General features: G+C 38.1%; 1 protein-coding gene across 1 annotated transcript in view; it reads right to left on the reverse strand.

Annotated features, from left to right (window-relative positions):
- The window catches only part of LRPPRC (leucine rich pentatricopeptide repeat containing), a 170,492-nt gene that overhangs the window by 123,138 nt on the left and 23,993 nt on the right, over window positions 1–23,361 (reverse strand). Inside the window, exons 3-13 of the mRNA XM_065401034.1 lie at window positions 22,678–22,800; window positions 21,667–21,788; window positions 21,521–21,579; window positions 20,532–20,618; window positions 19,032–19,158; window positions 17,671–17,815; window positions 16,623–16,780; window positions 16,180–16,285; window positions 15,979–16,086; window positions 6,623–6,741; window positions 5,875–5,968 (exon numbers count right to left, since the gene is read on the reverse strand). Coding sequence (XP_065257106.1) covers window positions 5,875–5,968; window positions 6,623–6,741; window positions 15,979–16,086; window positions 16,180–16,285; window positions 16,623–16,780; window positions 17,671–17,815; window positions 19,032–19,158; window positions 20,532–20,618; window positions 21,521–21,579; window positions 21,667–21,788; window positions 22,678–22,800 — 1,248 coding nt within the window. The remainder of the gene's footprint in view (window positions 1–5,874; window positions 5,969–6,622; window positions 6,742–15,978; window positions 16,087–16,179; window positions 16,286–16,622; window positions 16,781–17,670; window positions 17,816–19,031; window positions 19,159–20,531; window positions 20,619–21,520; window positions 21,580–21,666; window positions 21,789–22,677; window positions 22,801–23,361) is intronic.

The following is a 23,361-nucleotide window of genomic DNA, read 5'->3' on the forward strand; positions in this document are numbered from 1 at the left end:
TTTGATTACACTGCTCTACAGCCAAAATGCTTCTGAAATAAATGTAGTCAAACTTTACTAATTCTGGGTCACTGAGAACGAAAATGATGCTTAAAATTGTTGATTGGCTCTAGTTTTCAAGATATGCTATTGGGTCAGTATATACGACCCTTGACTTGGGAATGGTGGAGGATAAGTGAGTTATAAAGGGAAGGGATCTCAATTTAAACCAGAAATGACTAAAATACATCTTTGACTGGATCTATGAATAAATCTATGACTGGGTTTGGACAGTACTTGCTTTTTAGGCAAAACAATGAATGATGCAATCTGAAGCTGGTATTGCATCATACATGATATGAATTGCATCATGTTATTCCTAGACGTCATGGATGATGCAATCATAACGAAGCTTACATCACTCTGCTGAACAAATTGCCCTATATCAGCTCTAGAAATCATACAGTGTCATGCTCTCTCATTTGTCAGTGTTTGATTTTGCAAAGGAACACATTTCTGTTTAGCCAGAGTGAGCAGAGATGCCTCGTACTTGTGTGAACAGTGCAGATAACTTCTGCTATGTTTGTGGTGAAGTGACTTTTGCATCACAAAAGCGCAGTATAACCACTATGGTTAAGAAAGCCTATCACCTTTATTTTGGCTGCAAAATTGGAGATCAGGACAAGAGGTGGGCCCCACACATATGCTGCAACACTTGTGCAACAAATCTTCGCCAGTGGTTGAACAGGAAAAGGAAATCTGTGTCTTTTGCAGTGCCAATGATTTGGAGAGAGCCAACAGATCATACCAGCAATTGTTACTTATGCATGGTGCCTCCAGTTGGGAAAGGTGTGTCAAAGAAGAAAAAGTGGACTGTGCATTATCCAAACATTCCATCAGCTATACGCCCAGTACCCCACGGAGAAGGACTGCCGGTTCCTGATGCACCAGAATCATTCTCACTTGAGTCAGACGAGGAAGAGGAAGAGGATGAAACTTCTGGTCCTGAACCATCAATGTCACAGGACCCACATTTTCTCCCATCCTCCTCCTCTGAACCACACCTCATAACACAAGGTGAACTGAATGACCTTGTCAGGGATTTGGAACTATCCAAGAATAAGGCAGAGCTGTTGGGCTCCAGACTACAGCAGTGGAATCTCCTGGCAGGTGATGTTAGGGTTTCCATGTTCCGTGACCGTCAAAAGGATCTTGTCCCATTCTTCTTCATGGAAGGTGATCTTGTAGCCTGCAACAACATCAATGGTGTGATGGCAGCCCTCAACATCGTTCACGATCCAGATGAGTGGAGACTGTTCATTGATTCATCGAAGACGAGTCTTAAAGCTGTTTTACTGCATAATGGCAATGTTTTGCCATCAATTCCAGTTGGTCATACAGTCCATATGAAGGAAACCTATGACAACATGAAACAACTTTTGAGGTGCATAAACTATGACCAACATCAGTGGCAGCTTTGTGGCGATTTGAAGGTTGTTGCTCTCTTGCTTGGTCTGCAGACTGGATACACAAAGTACTGCTGTTTTCTCTGCGAATGGGATAGTCGTGCAAGAGATTCCCACTACATCAAGAAAGATTGGCCACTCCGACAGTCATTGGAGCCTGGGAGGAAAAGTGTTCAGCATCCACCACTTGTTGAATCAAGGAAGATTTTGTTACCACCCTTACACATCAAGCTGGGTCTGATGAAGAACTTTGTCAAGGCCATTGACAAAACACAAGCAGCTTTCAAGTACCTCCGTGGAAAATTTCCAAGGTTAAATGAAGCTAAGATAAAGGAAGGTGTCTTTGTTGGTCCTCAGATTCGTGAACTTCTTCGAGATGATGCATTTGACCATGCACTGCGTGGCAAGGAAAAGACGGCATGGAAAGCCTTCCAGTTAGTGGCAATAAATTTTCTCGGAAACAACAAGGCAGACAACTACAGGTTGTTGGTGGAAAACCTCCTCAAGGCATACAAAAGCCTTGGTTGCAACATGTCACTAAAGATACATTTTTTTGCACTCTCCTCTAGATTTTTTTCCACCGAACTGCGGAGCAGTGAGCGACGAGCACGGCGAGCGATTTCACCAGGACATTGCAACAATGGAGAAACGCTATCAGGGCAAATGGAGCCCATCAATGCTTGCAGACTATTGCTGGACAGTGACAAGAGATGCTCCATTTAATGAATACAAGAGACAAGCCAAGAAGCGCCGACTAGACACTGAATAGGACTAAACTATGTACAGAATAGTTTTTTGCCTTTTGTTTCATAATAAATTTTATTTATATAACCCTTTTGCTGATTTTTAAAGTGTTCCATAAACAGGACAGGTGAAATATTATCATGTAAAGCAACCATAAACACATGAAAAGACCTAGGTTTACAATTTATGATTAAAACTCTACTATCTACACAATATACATAGACATAAAATGTAAATACTTAAATATCTTAGAAACAGTAGCCAATCAGTTGTTTTCATTGTCATATTTGAATTCAGCACATCAAAATACATAATAAATAGCACATTTTATCTCTGAAGCAGACGACTTCTCAAAAATTGTAGACCAGTGTTATCAGCATAACTTGTGTTGACAAAATTCTGTAGTGTAGACAAGGCCTAAGACCTGAAAAGCATTATATGTTTAAGACCCCATCCAAATGTTTTCTTCTTATGGCTGTTATTTGACAACTCTGGATATTCTTCTTACCCATAAACATCCAATCCATTTTGAATCTTGTTAAGTTTTCAGACTCATCGGTATCCTGGCGCAATAAGTTCTGTGGCCTCATTACATCTTATGTGAAAAAGGTATTTCTGTTTGAATTTGCCATCTTTTCAAAGGGGTCTACTCTTCCATAAGTGACCGTGAGATTTCAACTCAGTTAAATCTCATTAATGCTAACAATTTACATGTTGGTCCTGTACACAAAATAATATAGGGAAAATACGCCCAAGCGTTATAGAAGTTAGCACTCTTGTGAAAAAATGCTACAAGATTTAAAAAATTTGGATTGTGGCATTCATTACAAAAGAGAACACAAGCTTCAGGGGAAACAGCTTGAAAGTCAGTACATTTTACACAAGTTAAAAATTGTTTCAGGTCCTAAAGTACGCTTGCCAAATTCTGGTGGTTTTACAATCACATTTTCTTATTTTTTAATTTTTTCCCTCTTTCCACTGTTCCTGAGTAAATTACCCACAAACAAGGGAAACTAAATACCTATACAGGAAAACAGTGAAACTGATTATCTCTCAAGTGCCATCCAACTAACTAAGTAAATCAACAGAACGTGACACAGAAAAATACTTTTGCTTTAATAACATCTGGCTGTAGCAATCTTAAGGGTTACTTTTATCAATATGGGGTGAAAAATTCAAGGAAAATTGTGAAATTAAGTATCCCTTAAAGCTCATTTCAAATTCTAATTTATTCCCCATAACCCCTTGTTTTCTGAGTCCTTAGCGGAGCACTTCTGCATTTCAATCTTTCCAGAATGTTGGTTCCCACTCCAGCATAACACCCCTGCAATCACTGAACCGCAATGATGCATTTAGACTTCATATGAAGCAAGTTCAGTTTTCCAATACATGCTGTCTTATATGGTTGTTTTTTTTTATAACCTATTCGAATGGTGTACGGTTGACATTATAATGAAATTAACCCCATGCAAAGCTGAATGCATCACTGCTGTTCAATGAGGGCTAGGGTGTCACTATCAGAAGGGCTATATGATATAGGTAGGTAGAAGATGTGAAGAGGAATGCTGACCTGAGCAGAAATTATTACACACACAATCCAAAATCTGAAATGTTTGTTTAGTTTTTAAGAGAACCTTTACAGTTGATTTTACAAAATCCCCAAGCAAAAAACATTTTTCCAGTGGCATATTAAACTTTCTGCTCAAAAAAAGACCAGCATAAACCACCTCAGTATGCTCAGCTGCTGCTGACAATCGGCAACCTGGTTTCCTTAGCAACAAACAAGTCTGAGAAAATCAAAAGAAGCTGACAATGAAGTGGAATGGAATGGCATGATAAAGGGGAAAATAGCTCTCGTCTATGCTGCCTTATGCGCCCAGATTCCTCAACTGATGCTTCATAGTTCTCATCTTGTCAGTAACAGAAATCTATACATTATAGAGGATAAGAAGCAGAATCAATAGACCTTGATAGCAGCCAACATTAATGCTTCACCTCCACTGACTGCACTGGTGAGACAATCAAAGTTTTTTCCCTATAAAATTGCATTAACAAATTTATACTGTTTACTGTCTGTGCCTTATTATTTTTTGGGCGCTGACGAGATTAACTGGCATTAATGAACATTGGGCCAACATTAATTTTACAAAAGTAATTTCCTTTTAAATTAATGTTTGCAAGGTAAACATTTGCATGCTTTCTTCAATTACAAACCTTAGTATATGGAATACTACTACAAAAGATGGTTGCTCATGTAATTAATTTGTCTCTGGCTAAATAATCTACTATTTAAGACTACATCAAGAGTGACAATACAAAACCACCGTTACTAGATATACCAAAAGTTGATCACTCTAGCCAAAGTCAAAAAATAAAGGACACTTAGTCTTGCTTCTTCAAGTAACAGAAACCTTACAAAATGTTTCATTTCCAGCAGAGCTACCATTGCTCCAGCAGCTAAGTATTATATTTTCATGGTGTTATTGACTGGGGTAACAGGAACAAAAGATGGCAGAATTCAGAGTGAATTTTATAGAATCCATAATTGTTTACAAGATAATCAAGTACATATATTAAAGAAGTACCATAAATAATCAGGTTAGCAATGTTGCAACTATATAAGCATTACACATTAAATAAACTTAAACAAAATACTGTCGATCTTTAATTTTACAAGGATACTGGTCAAAAACATAACTAATACCAAATTAGATTTAAAACCTGAAAGTTTTAAACCTTTGATTCACTTTTTAGTTATTTATGGGTTTTTTACATTAGACAATGAAAATAGACTATTATGTTCCACTTTTATTTCTAGTTAGTTTTACTTTCAAATTTTCATATAGTTGCACAATGCTGCAGGATATAGGCAAGCTGCAGAAGGATGTTTGCTTTAAAATTTGCCATTTGAATTAAAAATATATCAGAAATTTTTCTATCTTGTTTTATAAATCTCTAAATTGGAGCCAAAGCGATGTACTAAACCTTAGTTTTATTTAATCTATGTTTTTGAGTGATACATTTAAATAGTACACTAGACAAAACTAAAGAAAACTATCTTGGTGCCAATCCTGCAAAGATTTAAGCACGTCACTGATTTTAATTTAATAAAGGAGTGTGTGTGTGTGTGTGTGTGTGTGTGTGTGTTAGTGTTAATCTATGCAGGATTAGGGCCTACTGAGTACTGCAAAGTCTTCTGACAAAAATCAGGTCCTTAAAAAAAAAAAAAAACTTTACGTGCACTACTGTAAACCTAGGGCCTGCTTATCTCATTAGTTATGTACTTGCAGCTCCTATTGACAAAGGGACTGATGAGGACATAAAATTAACCTAAATACCACTTTGCCATTTTTGTACCACATTTACAATTTTTTTTATAAATGTAATATGAAGGAATAAAAAACATGTATGCAAAGCCCATGAGACATGTTCATATTAAAAAAGCAGTTTATAACAAATGTAAAAAACCCACTGCCAAAAACTGGCAGCTTCAGAAGATATCCTTGAGATCCTTTCCACAAATGCCACAATGCCCCCATATGGTACAAAGTTCATAATAACCCCAACCACTATCTAAATCACCCTTAAAATGCATGTCTGAATATTTACAAACACACATCAACTTAAGTACTCCATATCGGCATCTGTTAAAAAGACATCTACTAAATACATTGAAGATACTTACATAATGATAAAACATTTTCCAATGTTCCATATATTGATTCATATCTTAATTCTGCTACAGAGAGTCCTTCAGTTTCAAATGGACAGCCATTTTCCTATGGATAAAAAGCATTACATTACACACACATGGAACCTGATACTCAGCAATATTTTTAAACACTGCCCTCCCCATGTCTCCGCTGAACAACGTCCCCTTTCTACAAATACTTTGGAGCCCCAAATTATAGACACCATTCTTCTTGTCAAGAGGACAGAATGACAAGCTTCCGAAAGCCCATCGGTGCTACTAATTAGCTGGCCAGAGGAGCCACTCTTGACCACTAAAGGTACAATCCCTCTACAAAGACTGAGCATGCACCACCACCAGTAGGAAAGAAAATTCCTGGGAAAAAGAACTAGAACCCAAAGTTTTTGCATAATTGGAAAATAATAAAATAAAGCTACTGAATCAGCTACATGGTATTACTTAAAATCTTTTATTTCCAGAAATGGAAAAATGCATTACTGAAAAACATCACATGGTATAGCGATTTTAAGATCTTCTTTGGTGAACGGGGAAGAGGAAAAGGTGGGCAAACAATGGAAAATAACTTTAAAAAAATAGTCCATAGAACAATTAATGGGCTTCTCTGTGTGGCAACTGCATGCCCCAGAACACCACTGGAGTCAATGAGAGTCCTACACACAGAGTAGCTGCAGAATTGGGCCATAACATAGCGATATATAAAAAATTATTCATTTAAACTCACCTGTAGCAGAGCACGAAAAGTCTGAATGCCATCAAAATTTGTCAAAACATAGTTTGTGTATGTTTCCACATCAGGTTCCACCCCCAGCTCATGCATTGCTTTAAGGACCCCAATAGTACCTAAAGAAGCAATATTAGAAAGTGTACAGAATGCTGAACAATTTCAGATAACTAAAAGCTCAATTCTTTTTATAAAAGGAAAGATATAAACATTAATCTCCATGCTTATTCAGTACATTTTTCCCCTCTCTAATTCCTGCTGCACAGAAGCTGGGCTTTTTTTTTTTTTTTTACTTCAATAATCAAGTTCTTAATTCTGAAATCAAAGACATAAACCATTTTTATCTATTTATCTTATTCCACAGTAAACTAACAAAGACTGAAAACTCTTAGTTCACCCTGCATCTGTGGTGTTAGTAAAGCATACTTTTGGTTTAGTGAAGATGAACTGCTTCATTGGGATTATAATTAAAGAACTAGCACCTATACCTAGATGAGATGCCAGCCCAGAATTGTTGCTCAATTTACTCTATTTTTACTTAGTTATAAATATTTTAAGACCGTACACTGAAGATGTCCATAATATCTGATGCGCTGAATACGGAAACTAATTGGAACCGCATAAATAAATGCATATAACCAGCTTCAAGACATTTGTGATCGTGTGTTAAGAAACACACTTAGCTTTGGTCCTCGCGCCCAACTCTACTGCTAAGGTCCAGGCTTTCAAAACAGGTATCTAACCTTGCATAAGACTGAATAAATATTTACGTGTTCAAATTGGGTGCTTAGGCATCCTCGTGAGTTGGTCTAGTTTGTACATGGATAATGGGCTCCATTTTGCAAGGTGCGAAGTTCCCACCACACCCACTGAAATCGCTCTGCACTTGCATGAGGCTCTCAGCACCTCACAAGCTCAAGCCCTAAATTTTCGGCACAGACATCTATTTGAAAATGTAACAACACCAACACAAGCTAAATATAGTAAAAAGTAAATTTTAAGAAACATTAAACGTTTTCTTAAAATTGACCACACAGCTATTACACCAATACATCAGCTGTTCTTTTATTTTTTTTCTAAAGAGAAAGAAATACTGCTGGTATTATACAAACAATACAGTAATAATAAAAACTGATATTATTCCATTGAATTTTGAAACCTTTACCACACACAGCATTTATTCTAACAAGGGCATTTCAGTGTTTAAAGGCTTTTCTTTCAAATTTGCAAGAACTTCCTGAATTTCATTATATCAGGCCTAGTTAGCTAACTCTGATTCATGTCACAAGCTATACAGGTATTGGAATTTTTGCTGGCAAAAAATGATTTGTCAGATGCTGCAGGACACCAGATCCAAGTAGCATATGTTTTTTTCAACTTGCCTCTCATATTTGTTACTTTAAAAATGTAAAGTTTCCAAAAGACCCTGTCTTTGCCCCGGAGTGCCACCTATGGAAAAGTGACACTTCCATGAATATTTTATGCAGTGCACTATGGTGCAAATAATCAAATGTGAATTCCCTTTGAGCACTTAAAAATACATGCAGGCAAGTCACACTAAATTAAAGTCGCATCATCTGCTCAAGTCTGCCTTAAACAAAACTCTGTCTGATTTTGGCTGAGAATCTGCAAAATTATGTATAAAGAATTAATTACAGTAAATCTTGCTTGATACCTTTCAGATCTTGACACCAACTTTCTATTTTATGTTTGCAAGATGTAGAAAACGTTAATATAGAGCCCAGGTAATGTTACTTTTCAGAAAGACTGTTCCATTGTAAGAGTTCAAGCCAAATATTACAAGAAATGGCTGTTTTCAACAGGGAGCTACCTACCACAGTGAATTATGTACTCTAGCTGCAGGAGACTTGGGTTCAAATTCTTATTTAGGTCAGAGTGGAAAATGAGTTTATTGGGCTCTCCCAAATCCCTAACAGACATCTGTCACAAAACCATCACTCAGTTTGGCACAATTCTTGAGCAGAGACAAGGAAGCGTAAGTATTAGACTAGGGTGCTGCAGATGAAGGTTAAGGTTAACTGGCAGAAAGGTGTGAGAAAGCTTCCACGGTATCTGTTGCCCTATGTCTGGTCGCTATTAGTGATATTAACACTCACTCTCATGAAGTTCTCCCACTTCCCCCTCCCTGCCCCAGTTTTTAAAAATCCAAAATATATCTCATCTTCCCTATTTCGGAAAATGAAGGTTATTCATTTTCATTTGGTTTTCTTTAAAAGCTTTCGCTGTCAAGTCAATATTTGCACAGCAAAAACCAGAAAACCACTAATTTATCATCACAAAAGAAGTCCACAATTTTACACGTTTTTAAGTTTTGTTCCATGACACACAGCTTTATTAATTAGCACACCTCTACCCCGATATAACGCTGTCCTCGGGAGCCAAAAAAATCTTACTACGTTATAGGTGAAACCGCGTTATATCGAACTTGCTTTGATCTGCCGGAGCGCGCAGCCCCGCCCCCCAGGAGCGCTGCTTTACCGCGTTATATCCGAATTCGTGTTATATCGGGTCGCGTTATATCGGGTAGAGGTGTATATTAATGTTTTCTCAATATCAAGTTACAAGATACTGTCACTCACATAACACTTTAAAATGTGTCAATCAAAGGCAAATACATTAAGACCAGTATTTTTGCATCTTATGGCTGCCTTTAGAATTTCTTTGGACATCACAAGGATACCAGTGCTGTTCAGCCTTTTATCTCTCAAATCTAACCAATGGGCATAAAAACAGCCAGAAGTCAAGACACACAGAATGCAATCATATGCGTTTAGTAAGAGGGAAACTGGCGAATACAAAAAAGTCATTTTATTGCATTGTCCCAAAAGAAGTCTTTTACAGTGAACATGTTCTTCATAAAGAAGCTTGTGTGTGTAAGCAACATTTGTTAAGAAAGAATGCTCTTAGTTTTCTGACTGAGTTTCTTAAATGGATAACTTTTGTTAAGAGACCGTACAAAAAACATTTAGAAGGATGCTGTCATGTCAAATTTTGCCCAAAATTTAGGCTTTAAGAACCTAGTAAAAAAAGAAAAAGCCAAGAAAATTTCTTGATTTTGCTAAATTACACACACATTTTATTTAAAAAAATCCCTTTATTACGTAAGATTCCTCTGAGTATTTTTGACATTCCTGAGAATATGAAAATGAATTACTAGAAACTTACTATAAAATGAAAGTGGGCTAGTTGGTTTTAATTTCCTAAATTGAGAAAAAAGCAAAAGTCAGACAGCCTATAAAGTGAACAGCAAATTAGTTTAAAGATTTCGTTTTTAGTAATCCTTTTTAGTAAACATTTTGAGTCCCCAATCTTCAAAAAAAATTACACTCACTTAACTTTAAACAGGTAAGTAGCTCCAGTGAAGTCTACAAGACTATTCACATGCTCATAGTTAAGCACTTGCATAAGTATTTGAACACTGAGGTGTCTTGAAGCTCACATAATAAAAAGTGAGCATGGTTTAAAAAAAAAAAATTTTTTTTTCAACTGAGATTTTAAATATAATTTCACTATTTAAAATAGGCTGATGTTCTAATTTAAAATTAATGTATTTAAAATATAACAAATTTGAATGTATATGTTTTATTTAAGACAGAATGCACATTTACAATGCAATCAAACTCAGTGAAATATAGCAAGTTATTGATATTTCTGTTAATTATTTGGATGTGCCCAAAAGCATGCTAGACCATTCCACTCCCCTGCCTCAGGACTGGCCCATAAATAGACCGTTGAGACACAATTTACATATATAATCTTCGTAATATATTGTGTACAAACAATGCATAGAAGTCAATCAGACTTAATCCTGGCAAGTCTTATTCTTCAGAAGAAGTCTGGTGGGTTTTAACTGTCCCAACTGAAACAGGATGAATGTTATTAAACAAAAATTCCAGCACACTTTAAAATATATCCTAATCATTATTTCTAATTACTGGGGAGTGTAGGAGGGAAATCACAATAAATAAGCAAATAAAAATCATGTTTTATTATGAATTAATGTTCAACAGGAAACTATTCAACATATGGACAATCTGCTGTAGAAGATTAACTGAACCAGTTTTTATCCATTAAAAAAGCTCTCTCTATTAAGTTTAGGGGACTTGCTGCTTTACACTATTCTGAAAGTGCGCCCCTTCCCCCCCCCAAAATTGGTAATTTTTCAAGCTCTACTTTGGAGAATCAAACCCTCTTGGAAATGGCAGCAAAATGGCAGCACACACTGAAGAAATAACCCTGTGCCCTAAATGGAGATTCTGCAACAGTGAAAGTTATGTCTAAAACAAGTTTTAAATACCCCCCCCCAGCCCACCCCCCACCCCTTTTTTTTTTTTTTTTTTTTTTTTTTAAAGAAAAACATACTCCCTTGACAAAATTGTTGGTCTCACATAGCTGTGCAGAGGAGTAAGACGCCTCCAACCATTTCTATGCCTGATCTTACAGGGCCCTTGGGCTCCTGGGTTCAGACAAGGGGTCGGCAACCTTTCAGGAGTGATGTGCCGAGTCTTCGTTTATTCACTCTAATATAAGGTTTCGCGTGCCAGTAATACATTTTAACGTTTTTAGAAGGTCTCTTTCTGTAAGTCTATAATATATAACTAAACTATTATTGTATGTAAAGCAAATAAGGTTTATAAAATGTTTAAGAAGCTTCATTTAAAATTAAATTAAAACACAGAGCCCCCTGGACCGGTGGCCAGGACCTGGGAAGTGTGAGTGCCACTGAAAATCAGCTCGCGTGCCGCCTTTGGCACGCATGCCATAGGTTGCCTATCCCTGGTTCAGACACTGGCTGTCCAGCTTCTGCTCTCTCCCTAATTCATATGATTGAGCTAGTAGGAACTGCCTGAGAGGATGGAGAGGCACAGAGAGTGGATAGAGCCACAGCTTCTGTTCCCCTCCCCACATCTGGCTGAAACCAGCTCTTCTTCTACTAAGGGACAGATTCTACCACTTATTCTCACTCTGAGCAGTACCTTATTCCTCAAGTAGCCCCACTGAAATCAATGAAACTTCTTGTTGAGGTAGGTACAATTCTGCACAAGTAAGGGCAGCTGAAAATGGAGTTAAGTATTTATTTAGGTCAGATATCAAATAATGGAGTTTTCATTTTGAAAGATGATGCTATATTCAGGAGAATGGTGTAATGCTGCTGAATGTACAGTCAAAATTTGAACTTAAAGGTGCATTCAAAAAATTTCTAGTGGAGTAACATACCTTAAAGACAAAATTCTGACAAATATTTTAAAGTAGTATTTTCAACTTTTCCTGGGGAACACCATTACCCACCTCAAGGAAACCAAAAAAATTACCTTGTATTTATCTCATTTATTGAGCTTTTTTATACTGGGTCAATGTGAAAACTGAAAATATTCTCTACTAGCAAAGGGAACCTTGCATACTATATTTTGTAAGTAACTGTTGAGGTGATACTGCAGTGTTCTATAAAAAGCAAAAATAAAAAGCACAGCTAAGTATTTTTAAAAATAAGCTTCAATAAACTGGCTAAATGATGCTAAGCAAAAACCTAACACGGCTATACAACTTTGATTTAAGCAAAACATCACCCAAAACCATCCTCTACTTCCAAAGATATTTTATTGTATGGTCTATTGACACAATGTGTCCCAGTGCTCTTTATATTTGCAGCCCTCCTACGTCTTGTTTTTTTTTTAACCCTCGCATCTAACTTTGCATTTACTTAACCATAGGAAAATATTAAAATAAAAAGCCTGAACTTGCTTTTAGCTTTATCAGCATACAAAATAAAAACATGTCTAATCTGTAATGGGCATATTTAATGAAATTGTAGAAATCTGCTACTCACTCCTGTAATCCAGACAGTTGTCTACAGCATATTCAACCATTTGTCCACTCTAGTTTTATATGACTCAAACAATGGGGCGTCCCTCACTTTCTTTGGAAGACTAGTCCGTAGAATAATTAATGTCAGCAATAAGATGTTCTCCCCAATGTTCAGTTTTTTATTTTCCTTCTACTAATTATAACCCCTTGGGCCACCCTATATAATTCCTTTCCCCCTTTGGCATTTACACCCTTCAAATACTGGTAGGCAGTTATAATACACACCACCTCTTTCTTCTCCAAGTTATTTAACCTTTAACCTCACTCAAAGTCCATCCTCTCAATAGGTTTTGCCTCTTCTCCAAATTCTATGAAATTTGTCAATACTTTTCTGGTATGGAGATAGCTGCCCAGAAGTGTATGCGGTATGCCACATCGGACTACTGTGGAGAATGGAACCATTATCTCCACTGTGGTACGAGATGTTGTACTCTATCTATATCCACCTTTATTTGATACATCCCAATTAATTTTTGCTACTAGGAAACATTGAGAACTCAGCTAATTTACTGTCCACTGTCACCTTTAGGTTCTTTTCAGCACTACTATTTTCCCTATTGTCTATCAAAAATGAATATCCATTTATTTTTTTAATATCTCTCCTCACATGTAAAAAAACCAAGCTAATGTTGAATCTCTCTCTTATTCCCTCCCCCCCCCCAAAAAAAAAAATCTGAATGCAGGGGAGATTTCACATGGCAAAGGACAAGAACATTTATTCCACCTATCTACAGCAAATATATTTATATTGATAATTCAGTGCCGAAGGGAACGGTCAAAAAATCTTCCTTTAATTTGAAGTTTAACTTTAAGAGTTGTGAGTTTACTCACTGTCGGAGAATAACATAGTTCTCACTCTTTTAGTTGGGTACAGCAAAGTCAGATACTTTATTCTCTATCAATTGCATAGAGGGAGAGAGTGCACTAGGACACAGGGTCTCCCCCTCCTAGGCAGGTCTCTCAACAGGTAAACACTTACAGCAAGCATTTATACCTTTTGTTACAGACAATGAAAAGCAACAGCTGCATTTTGTTTATACATAGGTCATTCTGATATCTTGTTTTTCTCACTTATGTAGACTCTTAGTCTACATTCCATGTTATCTACACAAGGTCACAACAACTTCTCACACAGTTCTTTCCCACTCGCCTCACACAATCCTCGCTTCTACAAATCTCGCGTTATTAGGGTTACAGTTAGCCTGACTCTTGCTAACAATGTTATCTCTGTCATGCATTGCAACCCCCTTCCAGTCAGTTCTTTCTCTGCTTCCACAACACATACTGGCTGTTATAAGCACACACACACACACACACGGAATCTTCACACTAAACTTAAGAACTCATAACTGTGAAGGACCAGATGCTAATTTGAGTTCACAAAATAACTTTGTGAATCCACACTATTACCACAGGACCAGGGCCGGCTCTGGCTTTTTTGCGTGTGGCGGCAAAATTGTAGACTCCCGCCCCCCCCAGCGTGGCAGGGGAGGGCGCTGAGCCCGGCCATGGGCCGCTCTCCCCGACCATGAGCCGCTCTCCCCGACCGGCCGGAGCGCCAGGGGGAGGGCAGGGAGCCCGCCGCGGCTCCGCTGGCGGCCGAAGCGCCCGGCCGGGGCTCCGCTCTCCCCAACGTCCAGAGCGCCGGGGGGAGGGCGGCGAGCCCGGCCGGGGCCCCGCTCTCCCCAGAGCGGGCCGAAGCGCCCGGCCGGGGCTCCGCTCTCCCCGGCGTCCAGAGCGCCGGGGGGAGGGCGGCGAGCCCGGCCGGGGCCCCGCTCTCCCCAGAGCCGGAGCGCCGGGGGGAGGGCGGCGAGCCCGGCCGTGGCCCCGCTCTCCCCGGTGGCCGGAGCACCGCGCCGCCCCCCTCCAGGTGCCGCCCCAAGCTCAAGCTTGGTGGGCTGGTGCCTGGAGCCGGCCCTGCACAGGACCAACAAGAAGTTACCCTCTGGATGTCTTTGTGGGCAGAAAAGGCATGACTTCATTCTGATGCTTACTATCAGTTCTTACTGACAGCCAAGTAAAAGTATTGCAGATTTTTGAAGACTCTACAATTTCAAATTAAGCCAAGACACCTCAGATCACAAAAGTTACTCTTCTCACAACAATTAGGTACAACAACCTAGTAAGGCTCTAGAAATATGCAGGAGCCTTTGCAATACAGCATACTTCTAGCATATTTTGCTATTATGTAGGTAGAGCCAAGTTTTGATAAAGCAACACAGCAGTATTAACTGATCAAAATACACATGTACACAAGTATGGATGACCGTTTTGAGCAGGAGTAACTCGAATCAGATAGTAGCCCTGCCCTGTTTAGTCGGTTTCAAGAGTTTTTATGCGATCGTGAAAACTTTCCAGTATTCAGAAAGTGTGTGTCGGAGGGCAACTTGCCGTGTGCTCTAGCACCAGCATGGAGCTAAAGAGTTAATAAAAACTGAATATTGTTTTCATAAAGGCTTTTCTAAAAAGGATTGAGACACTTTTATAGCCAGAAACAATTAGGGAATACTTGTTTCAGCATTTCTTCCAAACTGGAATGTGACTGTATATTTAAAATAAAATTGCAATATGAACAGTCTGCTAAAAGCACTTTTTTTTTTGTTTGTGCATTTTGTTTGTCACCCAATGTCACACTAACAACTCTGCATCTCATTCTAAAGCACATTATACTGTGAGATAAGATGAAAAAGACAGTTTTTTGTTTCCCAAGGGGGAAGTACTTCTGTTAAAAGCATCTTTTTATGAGACCACTCTTTCTGAATTACCAATAACGCAAACCAAAGAATTAGATACTGTACTCTAAAATTTAATATTTGTTCAATTCTTATTCATATCCTATAGACATCCCCATGTGTAACAGGGGAAAGCGTGCTAAATGCTTAAGCCTACTTAAGAATCCAAAAGATTGAACATTTCTGTCCTTCAATCAGTATGCTGTCAGGTCATGATCACTCATTCAGCAATGGAAGTTTTCTTGCCTCTCTTATTATTGTAAGTTAGCTCACATTTAACTTATCAGTGAATAGAAATAAAAAAAAAAATGGTCAAAAAAGAAAGATTCGGCTTTTACAGTGACTCATTACCATTCAACCTTACTTTTAAAGGCTTCCTACTTCCATAAGTCTCTCCAAGAGTAAAAGATCAGAGAACTACTGTATGGGATATAGAGCAGCAGAGAACCTTTGTGGAGCCAGGAATCCACAGAGTTAAAAATCCCATTCAAATAGTGTTTTTCACTCTGCTTTCTATTAAAAACTGAATTCTTTATTTAAACTAACAAGACTGTGTCACAATTAAATGGGAAATGAGTGAAAAGCATTTCTGAAAAAACTGTAGAAATGTTTGTGATGGCAAGAATTACACACCGTCGGGCCTCCACTCACCTTCAAGCACATTTCTAGATAGGGTTTAAATGTCAGTCTGTACATTCAGTTATGAATAAGGCAACAGAAATATGTATCAAAGCTAACCTTGAACGTTCTTCTCCTTCCGATACCCAACAAGCAGTGGCCAGAAATAGTGAGGTCTGAGAGGCAAACCTTCCTCTTTCATTGTCTTCATCAGGTTAATTGCCAAAGCTGAAAACATCCACAAGGCAATTGACTATTAATAAGACAACGACAGAATAGTTTAAATAAACTGATGCTTAAAATAAGCAAATAAGTAAGTACCTGCTTTTTTAGACTCCAACGCACAATACAAAGTAAACTGGAGGGGACTTGAGTGCATATTGGCTTCTTTTAACTCATCACAGAACTGTTTCAGCTTGCTCAAGGGCTGGAAAGAAATTTAAGAATTAATTTCTATAATAATAAATTGTAATGAACACATAATGCTTCTCAATTTCTGAACTCCTTTCTAGCAATTAAAGAAAAGATCCTTCTTATACCCATAAAGTAGTTATTACAGACACCAACAAGCGTTTTTGCTCAAAAACATTCCACTTACTGTGTAAATTGGTAGGTGAAATATTAAAGTGATTACCTTAATGCATTCCATCTTTACTCTAACTATAAGTGCATGAACAAAACTACAATTTCCACATTTTCATAACTCCCTTAAGCTCACCAACCATACAGTCGTAAATCTGGTAAAACGATAACATCTTGCATACCTTATCCATAGTTACACAGTGTCGTAAGAAGAAGTTACCACAGTCCATACTGCTTTCACCGTGATTTTCAGATGGTAAGGTAGGAAATGATTTGAGAACTTGGAAAGCTGTATCTTCCAAACCTTGAGTTATCAAATTCAGAGACAAGTTCATTGCATCTAGAGATTTAAAACACCAAAGACAATATTTATTAAGAGTTTGGAACAAACTATTTTGGCATTAGATTACAAAAGAAATCAAATTAGCATGATCCCTGTCTTTGTATCTATGGAAAGAAAACATAAATTGTTTTACAAGTATCTTATAACATAGTTTGTTTGTGGGACTAACTGCTACAAATCTCAGATTTGAAACTTTTTATTTGCATAGTTTATATAGTGCTATGAGCATCTCCTTTACTACTGAAAGACTCATGCCAAATATTTTAGAAGTATCACCTTCATAGTGGTCCAGGAACATCCCAAATACTACAACTGAAAGACAAATCTTTGAGACAGGCTAATGGAGAAAGGCTATTGAAGTATATCTAGAAGTACTGTCAAATAGGTGTAACATATCAGGATTCAAAATTGCCCCCAACCATTGTTACAAAAAGTCATATTCAATGTTTATAGCCTCTCTTCACTGTATTCCTACATATCTGCCACTACAGAAGTTACACAAAACGTTTTTTTCTTTAAGAAAAATGCTAGATTATCAAGGATTTAAGGGCAAATAGTAAACTTTAGAAGTTTGTGGTAATGCAAATACAAAAAAAATTATCAAAAATGCTTACATCTGTTTTTAAATTCTGAAAACCCTTAGGTTTAAAATATGACCCAGACTAATCCACATCTGCTATCTTTAGAAAACAAAATTAATTAACACAGCATTATTTTGCCTCAGTAGGATTTCACAAAGCCTTATACACAATATCACACTAAGTAACAAATCTTTTTCTTTCATTGCAACCAACTGAAAATGCATTCCTTCTTAACCTTGAGTAACAGTACTATTTCAAAGCACAGCTACAGTAACCCGATTGTGGACACACGACTCAAAGCACTACCTGGAATATATCCCTTTTCAAATCTCATCTGCGACAAAAAATCTTGGACATACTGAGGATATCCAGCCTTAGCAAGGGTAAAAATAACCTGCATCAAATCCCTGTCCATAAAATAGCCTTCCATCTTCTCAACCTTTTCCAGGATCTGTAAGTCAAAACCACAAACCAGAGAATAAGTGTAATGTTAATGAAAAGTCTATACTCTGACTCAAACATAGTACATTAAAAAACCCAAAAGTATTTACATTGACGTATCACTCAAATTTGCTACATATTTCCCAAACACAAGCACAGATGCAGTTTCTGCTCCATAGAGCTTAAATTCTAAAGAGACAGATGAGGGCAAGGGGGGGAAGAGAGAGTGATACAATATACAATGATCAGATTCTGACACCCTTTCTTCCTGCTCAGTAATATCTTATGCTGTAAGTATTGCCATTAGTTTCAAACTTGCAACATCAAATACTACTGAAAAAAGGATTGCAGAATCTGGCCCAAAGTGGTAAGAGTGATGACATGTATCTTATTAGTTACATTTGTTTGATTGTTTGGGGGGTGGGAGTGAGATGAGTTTTGTTTTTGTGGTTTAAGTTAAACGAATTAAATTCCCCTCCCTACAGTCCACACCCCCACTTGAGTCCCCTCTATTTTCCCTGACACCAAAACCCTAGCCTTACAGTAAGTGTCCTTACTCCCCTTCTCCTACATGGGGAGTATTTATTTATTGACCTTATGACATAAGCAGATAGCGAAAGCCCCAATTTTGCAAAGGAGCTCCATGTGGGTGGACCACTGCACCAGGATGTAACCTCTACTGAAATAAGCGGGGCTCCTTCTGGGCACAGGAGGTTTAAATCCATGGAGCTCTTATAAAAAAATAGCGTCTTAGTGGCAAAAACTCATTGACTTCAATGGGAGCAAGATCAGGCCTTAAAAAAGTTCTCTTTCCATTGATGAAAATAAAATACTGTGCAATACTCTTTTCATCTGACTTTCAAAAAGTTACATTTATGATGAGACAATGAATCAGCAAGCATTATTCACCATTTCTACATATACAATGTACAATAAAAGGCACCTATCAAAAAGATAAAATAGAGTTTTATAAAATGTATAATACTAGCAAGACAGGTTTCAATTAATTAAATACACAATTATTCAGCTGAAAAAAAAATATTCTCCTTAATTACTGCTGACCACTAGGGAATTATTTTAGAGAGACCAACTGGTATATTTTTGTGTGTGAGGAAAAAAAGGGAATTTCAGTATTAAATAAATCAGCTCATATTAAACAGATCATACAATCCATTTTAAACAAACAGTTTTAGGAAAAGCTTTACCTATGCATGAAATATTAATACCTGTTTAACATTGTTAATGTCACCCTTCTCGGCATATGCATTCAGTAATGCTAAGTAGGTGTCTGGACCAGGTTCAATTCCTGCATCCCTCATCACTGAAAGGATATTTTCTGCATTCTCCATATCTCTGCAGATGTTTAAAAAAATATCAACGGATTTAATTTAGGGTTACCATATTTAAAAAATAAAAAAAGAGGACCCCCCCCCGGGGCCCTGGCCCCGCCCCTTTCCCACCCCCGGCCCCGCCCCTTCCCAGCCCCAACTCCGCCCCTTCCCCAAAGTCGCCACCCTAACTCCGCCCCCTCCCCTGAGCACCCGCATTCCCCCTCCTCCCTCCCAGCCACGCAAAAAGGGCTGCCCGAGCGCTACCGGCTTCACGGTTTGCCAGGCAGCCCCCAGACCCTGCGCTCCCGGCTGGCGCTTCCCCAGCGCAGCTGGAGCCCGGGAGAGGAAGCGCCCAGCCAGGGGCGCAGGGTATGGAGGCTGCCCGGCAAACCGTGAAGCCGGTAGCGCTCGGGCTTCAGGCAGCCCCCATGCCTCCAGACCCTGCGCCCCCAGCCGGGCACTTCCCCTCCCGGGCTCCGGCGGCTGCTGTGGTCCCTGAACTCCTGGGCTCTGTAAGCGCCGAGCTGCCCGAGCGCTACCGGCTTCGGGCAGCCCCCATGCCTCTGGACCCTGTGCCCCCGGAGCCCGGGAGGGGAAGTACCCGGCTGGCGGCGCAGGGTCCGGAGGCATGGGGGCTGCCTGAAGCCGGTAGCGCTCGGCTCTTACAGAGCCCAGGAGTCAGGGAGCACAGCAGTTCCGGGCGCCCGCTCTAAGGTAAGCCAGGGAGTATTTTTCCCGGACATGTTCGGCTTTTTGGAAATTCCCCCCGGACGGGGGTTTGATTACCAAAAAGCCGGACATGTCTGGGAAAAACCAGACGTATGGTAACCCTATTTAATTACAATCATCCAATATAACATTAACTATACTTTTGGGTTTTTTTTCAATATTTTAGATAAAGCACAAGGCAAAATCTAGATTGAAAACTGACCTTTTACTTCTCGGTATTAAGTTAATAACAGCTGTAAATGTCTAAGACATAAATACAAAGACATTTAAAGAGAAAACATATTGACTAATGGGTTCACATAATTTAGGACAGTTCGTTTTACTTCAAGAGAAGAGAAACTTTTGAACCAACTACTTCTCATTCCAATAACTGAAATACAATATCTGTCTTAAAATTAAGCTTACTTGAGGTAGTGGTAAATGGGCTTCCTTTCATCACTCCCAGTGTCCCATAATACCAGAATATATTTATATTTCCAGAATGAATAGTGTCTTTATATGCAGTAATTCACAATGATTGTAGTTGCCCCCCATTCTGTAGCACGTGTATGTGATGTATGCAGTTGAGTCAGCTAATTAACCATGTACAGGGTAAGTAGAAGAAGATTTAAAAACAAACAAACAAACAAACAAACAACCAACCAACCAACATTGGTATATTGTTACCCAATTCTTGCATGGCCTGTCACAAGGCTACTGAATACTGCCTCAGTGATTGGGAGTTCTTTCATCTTCATAAATCCAAGAATCTTACTGCAAGATACAAAATAATAATTACAGTTATGTTTTCCTTGTATAGAAACTGGTGAACTACGGTTGTGCTGCACAGTAAGCACTAGATCATCAGGCAGAACACAGAAAGATATGTTTGAGTGATCAGATTTTGGGATGTGGAACACAATGTTAATCATTTAAACAATTCTGTTACTCCTGAAATGTTGTATCTTATGTTGTTTGCAGTGTTTTTGTACCTCTGTGAGTCCCAGAGTATTATAGGGACAAGGTGGGTGAGGTAATATCTTTCATCAGACAAACTTCTATTGGTGAAAGAACTCTGTATAGTTTGGATGTTTGTCTCTTTTTCCAACAGAAGCTGGTCCAATAAAAGACATTACCTCCCCCACCTGGTCTCCAATTATGTATCTTAGTCATTTAAAATATAAACATAATTCTGTTTAACATCAGTTATAAGTTTTATCAGTTTCCTCTCACTCCCATACATGTATATTCCTCCTGTGCCCAGCAATCACATTGTCACAACTTACCAAAGGCAATTCCTTCTGGAATTAAAAAGAACAACTCACATTACATGGATCAGCTAACAACAAGCGCTATACAAGGGGAGAAAAAACATATATGCGCCTTCCCCAGTGGCTGAGCACTTTTCCTGCATGGTAACACCTCTTCCTTCATAATCTTATGTTCTTTGTCAATGACCATGGAACTGACAAGACAATCTACTACTTCTACACCTGTGAGAAGGCAACACATTTGAACACACACACTAAACTGGACCATCATCTACTTGACTCCTCTTTGCTCCAAAATTTAAATTAACTTGAAGTAGGTTTTATATTAATGGGGGGGAGGAGGGATGAGAAGCATATGTATTTAAATCACTTGCAGCAAAAAAATGCTGAAGTGCAAAGTAATACCTAGCTCCTTCGATATCGCCCTCATTGCAATATGCCGCAATCAGTCTTTGGTATGTAACCTGTGAAAAAAAATAAAAAATTAAGAGTCTGGATTTATTTAATAGTAGCATTAGAAGGGGGAAAGGATGCCATCAAGTAGTACCTACTCGATTGGGCTGCACATTAGCTTCCTCCATTTTGGACAAGAATTCAGTTGGAGAGAATTTATGTTCATTTTGAAGGTAGATTTTAAGCAAAGCATTATAATGACTTGCATCATACACAGCACCTAAACAAGATGTTACAAAGTGATTGAAATAAAGCAGCTTGCTTCAAGTTCAACAAGTTAAATATCTTTAAATGTTACATGAAAATTCCTTGGATTTCTTTATATATCAACTTTATTATGCAAAAGACACTACGGTACAAACAAATCAATTAATTGTATCCATCTCTGTGGTGTATGTCGCAACTGTTTAACAGAGCAGAGTAACTCTATAAAGTGTGCATTTATTTATAATTAAAATGTTAAATATACAGAGTACAGAAACATCAATGCTATCCTGTATGTTATTCTGCATTCTATATATGAATTGCTAAATTCTGAAAAATAATGTGACTTCCTTCAACCCCTACTCAATATCAACTTTTAAGAACACGGTATCACGCGTATGTTTCAGAAGATGGACATTAATGGATAATAAATTGTCATTTTAGTGGTTATCAGAATGAAATAGCAATTTGGCTATATATAGCTTTTAACACTAGAACACTGGGACTGCCAGCTGTTGAGGCAAATAATTAATAACTAATAATTTAGCAATACAAGATTCAGTGTTTACAATATTAAAGAACTAGAATCTGTCACAATAACAATAAACAAAAGCAACTATCTGATATAAGCAATAGGAAAAAAAAACCCTCAGGTTCACTGTTAGTACCCCTAGATGTCAGTATAACTCTCAGAATGGCGAACAGGTCTCTAGCCTCAAAAAACCTGGGTGGCAAATATAACCTTATATTTACCAATGTTTAAAGTAAAATTCCTGCAGCAAAACATAATTCAGCATTTAACACTACTAAAATGCATTCTACTTTTTGTTTCCAAGAAAGCAAGTAGAATATACTGCTATAATACGTATATGCTTTATTGTAGTCAAACATATGAAAAGACATACCCAAGTTTTGCAACTTGCCCCATATCATGTGGGCTAGTCCTGTTCTTTCACATAATGGGACCTCAGGCAACAAGGAACCACAACTTCGCAACAGAAGCAAGACCTGGTTACTACTTGGATACCCTGCAATAAAACAACACTGTACTTAGAGATCCAATACTAGTCAAACAAAAATGTTCATTGCAAAAAAATATACAAAAGAAACTGTGCACCATGAGTGAAAGCTATATGCGGGAGTCTCTGGGAAAACATGTTAATAGAAGAATGAGTACATTCCATTGTTCCACTGCCCCTTGATCTATCAATATAAAAAAGGATAATATAAAAATGGTTTTAGATTTTAAATATAATAATTTTCAAACACAATAGCTACCATTTTCAAACTCAGATGCTTAAAGTTAGGCTCCTAAATCCATATTTAGACTCCTAATATGTGTATAATAAGTGTAACCACTTTTGAAAACGTTGACCAAATATTCTTTTCTAATAATGCCCCAAAATCTTAAAATATAAAATCTTTCCTTTTTCGTGGCTTTTGCAAAACGCATTGGTTTCAATACTTTTCCTAGTGAACAAGTATCCATGCCATGGAACGTCCACCACCCCAGCTAGCACTCATGTTTCCATTTTCATAAAGAGGTCAACAACTGAATAAGAATGAAGACAATTATCTGCCAACTTCTA

The sequence above is a fragment of the Emys orbicularis genome, chromosome 3, assembly GCF_028017835.1.
Source record: "Emys orbicularis isolate rEmyOrb1 chromosome 3, rEmyOrb1.hap1, whole genome shotgun sequence".
In the NCBI taxonomy this organism is placed as follows: domain Eukaryota; kingdom Metazoa; phylum Chordata; order Testudines; family Emydidae; genus Emys; species Emys orbicularis.